The following is a 9,398-nucleotide window of genomic DNA, read 5'->3' as shown; positions in this document are numbered from 1 at the left end:
AGATCTTCTGTTTTTCTTTGAGTATAACAAGTTTCTTTGTGTACAGCCAAGATACATGTTATTTACTAGTACACAGTCACAGCTGATGTTTTACTGACATCTGTCACGTTCCTCAGGGCAATACTGACTGGTTGGTTCTATTTTGTACTGCAGCTAGGTGTCTCTGCTAACATTACAGTCCCAAACATGAAGTACAGTAGAAACCTGACAATTGCAATATAATCTCTACCAGACTTCGGATCGCTGGAAAATCGTAGAAATGGAACAAATAGAGGAGTAAGTCGGCCAGAGGAATATAGCCGGCTTACTCCTCTATTTGTTCCATTTCTACGATTTTTCCAGCAATCCGGAGTCTAGTAGAGACTAATTGCAATACACTTTGTAGCAAAAACCGGCAAAAATTGCCTGTGATTTATATATATAGAATTCTGTTTGTGTTCTTGGTGTCATATGCATGTGATGTCCCTTACCCCTAGTTTAACTCAGGTCAGTTTGAGCTAACACCTGATAATCGACAAAGCCGGATAATTGGGAAAATTATGCTGGAAAATGGGCTTCCAAAATAAGCAATGTCTACTGTATTGTCAAAACATTAAACTATTCACAAGCGATTTATATTTTCTCAACCTATTTCATCTGTAGTTGACAATGGTGGTTTCTTTAACTTCCAAAGACATCATGCAACAAAAAGTAGCCAACAGGGTACAATTACAAAAGCTGCGGCCTGTTTGCAGAATGTGCAGCAAGGAAATTAAAGAATCAGCCGACCTGGTTGAGACCATCATGATTATCACAAGTAAGATATAAATTGATATACGGACATGTTATGTATATACAGGAAGTTAATCTGTGTGAGAATCATCATCATTATACCCATAGATGTAGGGGTAGTATGTGAGAATATCAGTGCAGATTTCGCGAAAAAATCATCAGCTTTCACAGTTGCAAAGACCATTATTTGGCAAGTTGATGGTTAGTTTTTTAGACCTGGTCATGATCACTGCCAGGTTGGGGTTTGGATCCAATGGGCGGAAACTTCGTGATTCTGCGTTTAATTCGGTCACCCCCATATAAATGGAGGTCATGCAAAGTGAACTCGTCCAGCTGACGTCATACCCGGAAGTGAAACCGGCAAGGGCACGCATAGACATGTTATGAAACTGTACAAAATACATGAGCTCATACGTTTCATCTGACAGCAGATTTGGGATGTCAACAGTCGTGTACCTTGAATCGGGAAGTTTCAAGAAAGAAGAGATTAGTGAAATCAGGACACAGCTGCGTCTCCGACTCTGATACAACGCTACCTGCCGGTTACACAGCTGAACCCTGGCAAAGTAAGGTCAAATCAAGGACGTTTAATATATGGTCAAGTTATATTAAGTGGACAGATTTTCATGATAGGATTCATATGTACCCATTTTATGTCATTATTACAGATACGTTGATGTACTGAAATTCGTAGCAATCAATATCTGTCTGCTACCAATATGAATCGCATTATCCTCCAAGCAGATGTGACCGAGGGTTAGTAGTGGCCCGTTTCCCTCCACGTGTACGAATCGCATTACATATAAAACTAAATCTGTTCTCCCACGATGTCATGACTTCATTCCATAACTAGCATTCAAGCACGCCTACGCCCTTGGGTTTAGGGTTTGCGTGTCTATATGTTTGAGTGATCAAGTTTAAACACTTGAACCAAGGAGATTATAACGTTATAGAGATTGATTGAACGTTGTCAGAAGGCTTGCAATGATAGCGTATGATATCTTTGCTGAGAGAATCCTGTTGATATTGTACAGAGACATGTCGGCATCATTGGTGAAAGCGGAAAAGGGAAAAACGACTAATGGTAAAAAAGAGGAAGCTACAAAAGGGTCTACTAAGGCAGAGCCAGCCCCGATCCAAACATTCGTGTTCTTTGATCTGGAAACAACTGGTCTGGATCAACCCCGCCAGATCACCGAGATCAGGTATTTGATGCGTGTATTTTTGGGGGATGGGGGTGGATTTCTCATATCCTGGACGTGTTAACATTACTAAGTATTCTCTGTTGGGAAAGTGTAAAAAAAACTGCAGCTATGTTTGATGTACATACCGTACTTCAGGAATGTTCAGATAAAATTTGATACAAGATATTGTAAGGGAATACAGCTGCAGGTGGATGGATGTCATTAATGTACAGGCCAGTATGGCAAAACTTCATCGACATGACAGAGACAATCTGTGTGATATAGCTACATCTTCGTTCTTCTTCCGCTTTGCCTACTAGTTACTACATGTTCCCACAACGGTACTACCTTGCATTATGTATTTGATTCCAGCCTGGCGGCGGTTCGCCGTGACCAGCTCCTGACTGGCACCACCGTCCCGCCAGGAGGCGCCACAATCCCCCGAGTCATGGACAAGTTCACGGTATGCGTTCGACCCAGACGAGACATCCACCCCAAAGCCGCCGAGATCACCAACCTGACAAACCAAACCTTGGGGAAACATCGTGTATTCGACGAGGATCTGGTGAAATCGGTGGTTCACCTCTTAAACCGCCAGGAACCACCTGTATGTCTGGTAGCACATAATGGAAATAGGTTCGATTTCCCGATTTTGAAAGCGGAGCTGGGGGAATCTGAAACTGTGGATTTGTTTCCTCAAGATGTCCTTTGTGTGGACACAATGGTGGCCATTAAGGATCTTTACGCAGGTAAGAGATATCAAATTTATGACGATCCATTCCTCCTCTTTTGTATCATAACTTAAGAATGATTTTACGCATGATTGTACTGTAAAGAGAACTTTATCGTTTTTCACGCGCTCATATACTTACGTTTCTTTTTTTTAAGGTCAATTCAAAAGTTTCAGCCTCCCGAAAATTCACGAGACCCTGTTCGGCGAGGCACCTCCGCCAGAGGTCGCTCATACCGCAGAGGGCGATGTGATCACCATGGTCAAGATTGTGAAGAAGCTGGGAGCCAAAGAGATCTTACAGTGGATGGACAGCAATGCAGTTTCCTTTGCCATCTAGTGTTTGATAGTCTGCCTCTAGCCTTCTTGCCAATAGGACTGCCTCACGTGAAGGAAATAGCAAAACTATGGGAAGTTTAATCTCCAGGCAGACTTACTGGGTGGCATATAATATAAGATAGTATCAAAGCTGGCCATGGAGTTTAGCCGGCCGGTGTCCGGTCAAATAGATATCCATCAGCCACCGAGTAAGTTGGTGTTGAATTTTATTGTCTATATATACGCTAAGCTTTAATTACCTCCGTGAAAGGGGCAGTTGCGTCTGTCTGTATGTCAATGCTTCCACAATCCACATACTGTGATAATAAACTACCGTGGCCGACTGGGACAAAATGATTCTAACACTTCCGAGCCTAATTCCAAACGTCACGAGGCAGATTCCAACACTTCCGAGCCTAATTCCAAACGTCACGAGGCAGATTCCAACACTTCCGAGCCCAGTTCCAAACAGCGCGGCAGATTCCAACACTTCCGAGCCCAGTTCCAATCGTGCCGCGGCAGGGTTTTCCAAGCGTGCCGCGGCAGATTCCAACACTTCCGAGCCCAGTTCCAATCGTGCCGAGGCAAGGTTTTCCAAGCGTGCCGCGGCAGATTCCAACACTTCCGAGCCCAGTTCCAATCGTTCCGAGGCAGGGTGAACTGGGCTTTGGGCTCCCGAGACCACGGCTCACTGTATAAGCCTATAGATCGTTTTCACAATGACGTCACAGTCGCGTTCGAACGTTCGAACGGCCATGTTGGATGATAAGCGGCTCGATCTCCACACGGCAGTGTGTTGCACGTGGTGGACCCGTTCGTGGATGAAGAAGCCTTTTTTATTCATAAACGGACTGGATGTTTGCCGTGCTAACTGCGAGTTCCATAAACACAGGATACGGCCTACTCGCCGTTTCTATTCAACAACATTACCTACAGTCCGTCCTCTTTTCAATAACTTGATTAAACCACTCTCCTACCAGCCCACCAACAGTAGCCCTGCCGCGGAGTTTATGCATGCTTTTTTAAACATTTTTTGGGAGAAAGTTGGTTTCTGGTACAGGGTATGTCATGGATGTATACCATGTTACACGAAAATGTCAGCAAGCTTGTTCTATTTCTTCTTCATAAAACACGGCACATCGCGTCCTGAGCTGTGAGTGATATTTTAAATTTTTTCACCAGTACTGCCCCCGATGTTCTGTCGATAATCAAGCGAGGATTAAAAATTGTTAGGCTTGTTCACGAGGAACGAAATTCGAACCTTTTTACCCACGATTGTGTAGCTGGTAGAACAAAACAAAAATTTCTTCAGCCGCAAACTTTACCTAAGGCAAGACAAAACATCAATGCGGAACTTACACGTGTTAACGGGCACAATACACCCCTCACGCGCATCTCAATCGTTGTGTCAGTTTTACGCTCAGCTGGCCCAGTACGCTTACCTAAAAGTATGAGGTGAGGTGTGTATTGTGCATACGACTGCACGGCACGAAAAACGGAATTTAAGCATGCTTAAATGATGCTTAACGTTGACGTATTTTCCTTCTTTACGGATCTATACATCTCTTATACGAGTACGTAAAGATTGTCGTTACGTAGTCTTTACGTAGGTGCTGATAGGTCCGTATTTTCCGTTTTTTTAAGTTGCCTTTCGACAGCTTAAAGTTGTTGTAAATAATTACTAAAACTCATTTAAATTGCATTTAAATATTACGTTTATAAAACTTTAAGCATTGTTACGGCTTATTTACGTGTGCGTAAAGATGATCATTAGGTGGCTTATAGGTGCGGATAGGTCCGTATTTTCCGTTTTTTTTAAGTTGCCTTTCAGTAGCTTAAAGATGTTGTAAATGTTTATTAAAACTCATTTAAATTGCAATTAAATATTACGTTTCATAAAACTTTAAACATCGTTACGGCTCATTTACGTGTGCGTAAAGATGATCATTAGGTGCTTATAGATCCGTATTTTCCGGTTTTTTAAGTTGCCTTTCAGTAGCTTAAATATTTCGTAAATGATTATCAAATCGCCCTTAATACATGTTTAAAGTTCACGTTTATTTCCTCTGAAGCCTTTATACTTGTCATATACGTGTGCATTAAGATGTTTATACTTTGTGTATTGGTGCCCTTTTAGCAGCTTAAAGTTGTCATAAACACTTATTAAAACACCCTCAATACATGTTTAAAGTTCACGTTTATTTCCTCTTAAGACTTTTTACGTCTCATATACGTGTGCATTAAGATGTTTATAAGATGTGTATTGTTACCCTTTTAGCAGCTTAAAGTTGTCATAAACACTTATAAAAACACCCTTAATACATGTTTAAAGTTCCCTTTTATCTTCTCTGAAGCCTCTTTACGTCTCATATACATGCGCATTAAGAGGATTTTAATGTGTCTATATTTGTCCTTTTAGCAGCTAAAAGTTGTCATAAATACGTACTAAAACACCCTTAAGACATGTTTAAAGTTCTCTTTCTACGTCTCATATACGTGTGCATCAAGGTGATTATAAGGTGTGGATAAGTGTCATTTTAGCGGGATAAAGTTAATCATAAGCACGTTTTAAAGCAAGAAAATACAATGGATGAAACTTTGAAATTTTATTGAATTACGAGAAAACATTACATGGAAAAGTAAAAAAAACAACCTACAGCCTACTAGGTATTTGTGGCCTATCATTCTGATGTAGTCGGCAGTTGAAGCAATCACAACGGCTGTGCAATTCCGTGCAGCATCTAAGTCCACAGTCCCATTTCCAGTGTCGGGCGAAGCGTCACGGCGTAAGTTAAAAAGAGCACACAGTTCCATCTGGCCACCACAGGAATAAGAATCCAGTAAGATCTAGAGTAGTGGCCGATATGACTCGTGTTGTTGGATGGTCTTGGACTCTTGGATTATTTGGACGCGAAACATGTTCAGCTTGCAGTCTCGGCTTCTATTAATCCGGATGGTACAAAGGTCGTGATTTCCCATTCTGTGTCGATTTCCAACAACATCAACTTGTACAGAATGATAGCCACCTACTATCTTTGCGTCAAATTCCGTCACCTAGCCGGTAACAGCAGTGTCACGGCCACAACTTGCGGGTTAGAACAGGTCCAAACTTTCTTCAATACTTCTTTTCAAATGAGCGCCTGGAAAATAACCGCTCCTTGTGGTATGGTAAATTTGAACCCCCCATTCTTTTCTGCCATTGGATACATCCTATCACATGACACAGCCGCTGTGTATGTATAGTATGCCGGCCACAGACGGAGGCGCGCCCCATGCGAAATGCGCGTACAAATTAACGCTGAATAAATTTACATCTAGCCTGCCCACGCATATCACAATAAACAAAACAAACACGAGCAACACGGGAAGACACTGCCTGTGTGTCCAGACTGTTCTTTCTTGACGCTTGCTTGTAGATAAAGAAATCATTCGTACATTTACTTGTAGTAAGAAATGCTCTCCGTTTAATAGTAAGAAAAATATCATGATTATTAAAAACACCACTCACTACACAAAAGTATAAGCTAAACCAAGGAGCTTTTAAAGGGGGAGGTCTCACCGTGTTCGCTTAAAAGTGCGCGGATTCAAAGATTAAATATGTTGTATGTTCAACAGAAAAACGCAACATTTCATATACGTTTTGGCAACATATAATCAAACGGGGGAGGTCTCCCCGTGTTCGCTTAAACTGCGCAGATTCAAAGATTAAACTTGTCGTATGTTCAACAGAAATAGGCAACATTTCATGTACGTTTTGGTAACATATCAGCTAAACGGGAGAGGTCTCCCCTAGTTTGCTTAAACTGCGCGGATTCAAAGATGAAACATGTCGTGTATTCAACAGAAATACGCAACATTTCATATACGTTTTGGCAACATATCAGCTAAACAGGGGAGGTCTCCCCTAGTTCGCTTAAACTGCGCGGATTCAAAGATTAAACATGTCGTATGTTCAACAGAAATACGCAACATTTCATATACGTTTTGGCAACATATAAGCTAAACGGGGGAGCTAGGTCTCCCCTAGTTCGCTTAAACTACGCGGATTCAAAGATTAAACATGTCGTATGTTCAACAGAAATACGTAACATTTCATATACGTTTTGACAACATATAAGCTAAACGGGGGAGGTCTCCCCTAGTTCGCTTAAACTGCGTGGATTCAAAGATTAAACACGTCGGATGTTCAACAGAAATACGCAAAATTTTATATACGTTTTGGCAACATATAAGCTAAACGGGGGAGGTCGCCCCGTGTTCGCTTAAAAGTGCACGGATTCAAAGATTAAACATGTCGTATGTTCAACAGAAATACCCAACATTTCATATACGTCTTGACAACATATAAGTTAAACGGGGGAGGTCTCCCCTAGTTCGTTTAAACTGTGCGGATTCAAAGATTAAACATGTCGTATGTTCAACAGAAATACGCAACATTTCATGTACGTTTTGGCAACATATAAGCTAAACGGGGGAGGTCTCCCCTAGTTCGCTTAAACTGCGCGGATTCAAAGATTAAACATGTCGTATGTTCAACAGAAATACGCAACATTTCATATACGTTTTGACAACATATAAGCTAAACGGGGGAGGTCTCCCCGTGTTCGCTTAAACTGCGCGGATTCAAAGATTAAACATGTCGTATGTTTAACAGAAATACGCAAAATTTTATATACGTTTTGGCAACATATAAGCTAAACGGGGGAGGTCTCCCCTTGTTTGCTTAAACTGAGCGGATTCAAAGATTAAACATGTCGTGTGTTTTACAGTAATACGCAACATTTCATATACGTTTTGGCAACATAAGCTAAACGGAGGAGTCTCCCCATGTTCACTTAAACTACACGGATTCAAAGATTAAACATGTCGTATGTTTAACAGAAATACGCAACATTTCATATACCTCTTGGCAACATATAAGTTAAATGGGGGAAGCCCCCCCTTCTTTGCGTAAACGGCGGTTCGAAATAGATTACAGATGCCGTATATTCAACAGAAAAACGCAGTATTTAATGTAACGTAAGGGAGCGCATATAAGCTAAACGTAAGAGGTCTTCCCTGTTCTAATCAAAAATTGCGCACAGAAAGATCGAATACGTCATGTGCTTTCGGAACAAACAACATAGAAGAATATTGTATTTGACTTTTCTGAGGTATTAACATAACATTTTGTCCCGGAAAACGCAATTGTCAGTTTTGACAGTAAATCTTGCCACTGTTTTAAAACTGCAGATCTAGATGACGCAATGCTTTATCAAACGCCAGACAAAGGCTTATTATATTTGACATAGCCGAGGTAAGTTTGGTAAACAGATCTAGAGAAACGGTATTTGTCAGTTTTATATTAAAAAACTTATACCACAGTGGTAAAACAGTAAAACGGATTATTTTTTAAACATTTAAGTTGTCTTTTCGGCATACTAAAATACATGTAAAATTCACGTAAAGAAACACGACAGATTAAGTTACATTTACAAACGCTGAAATCTTACGTAAAGGCCAGATGTATGTTTCCAATGCCTTTAATAGATCTTAAAATCTTCTGAAATATTTCTCCGCCTTTAAGGTTTTTATACGTATCTCTGAAACTTGGCTTAAATAGTTGTTTTCGTGCTGTGCTGGTATGATCATATGAAGAAAAATGTCAATACGAACCTCATATGGACTTGATATATACGCTCGTGTGACTGCACCTGAAGGATGCGGTCACACATGCGTATACATTCAAGTCCGTATGAGGTTCGTATGAAATTCTTAGCCCCCACCATGCTCCACAGGTTGCTGGGAAAATAAAATTGGACAAATATATACAGATAACATGCCAGAGGAGTTAGCTAGGTCGCAGGCCATACTCCCTTGGCCAACTGACTTCTCTAGCATGTTATCTGAGTGTCTATATTTGTTTAATTTCTGCATTTTCCAAGTGATATATAGGGACCTCATACGAACTTTGATAAAGATTCTTTATAAAGACACGGCAAAAGTACAGAGACTTTCGTAAGGTCTACATGTATAACAGATATACGCACGTGTGACGGCACCCTTTCACAAAACTTTGACAGCCCCTTCCGTATCTCGCACGATTTTAGTACTGACAAAGTGTGGCGTGTCTTCCAGCGAGCTTTGCGCTTGTGACGAGGGAAGTTTCTACAAGTCGACGTCTGGTCGAGTTCTGTCACCTCCATGCCGCGACGGGCACTAAACGCAATTTGGCATCTGACTAAACATGTGCTAAGCATTCTCAGAGTTTGAATTTTCAGTATTAAGTGCAACGTTACAGTCTGTCGCAATAACGTCAGCGCTAGCAGCCCTGATTCGTATGTTTAACGTTAGTTGATCAACTGAATTGTAATTTTGTAAACAGACCTTTCTAATACACATGTTAACAAAGCCAA

The 9,398-nt window shown here is 41.0% G+C and overlaps 1 protein-coding gene across 1 annotated transcript; it reads left to right on the top strand.

The window, feature by feature from the left end:
- Nucleotides 1-1,809: 1,809 nt before the first annotated feature.
- On the top strand, nt 1,810-3,025 carry LOC118428519 (three-prime repair exonuclease 1-like). The gene is made up of 3 exons (XM_035838608.1): nt 1,810-1,976; nt 2,328-2,704; nt 2,844-3,025. Exons 1-3 carry the CDS (start codon nt 1,810-1,812, stop codon nt 3,023-3,025), a joined length of 726 nt encoding a protein of 241 aa, XP_035694501.1.
- The last annotated feature ends 6,373 nt before the right edge of the window (nt 3,026-9,398 follow it).

This window comes from Branchiostoma floridae, chromosome 13 (genome assembly GCF_000003815.2).
Source record: "Branchiostoma floridae strain S238N-H82 chromosome 13, Bfl_VNyyK, whole genome shotgun sequence".
In the NCBI taxonomy this organism is placed as follows: Eukaryota; Metazoa; Chordata; class Leptocardii; order Amphioxiformes; family Branchiostomatidae; genus Branchiostoma; species Branchiostoma floridae.
The sequence above is the reverse complement of the archived record's forward strand: the minus strand, read 5'-3'. Positions and strand labels throughout refer to the sequence as shown.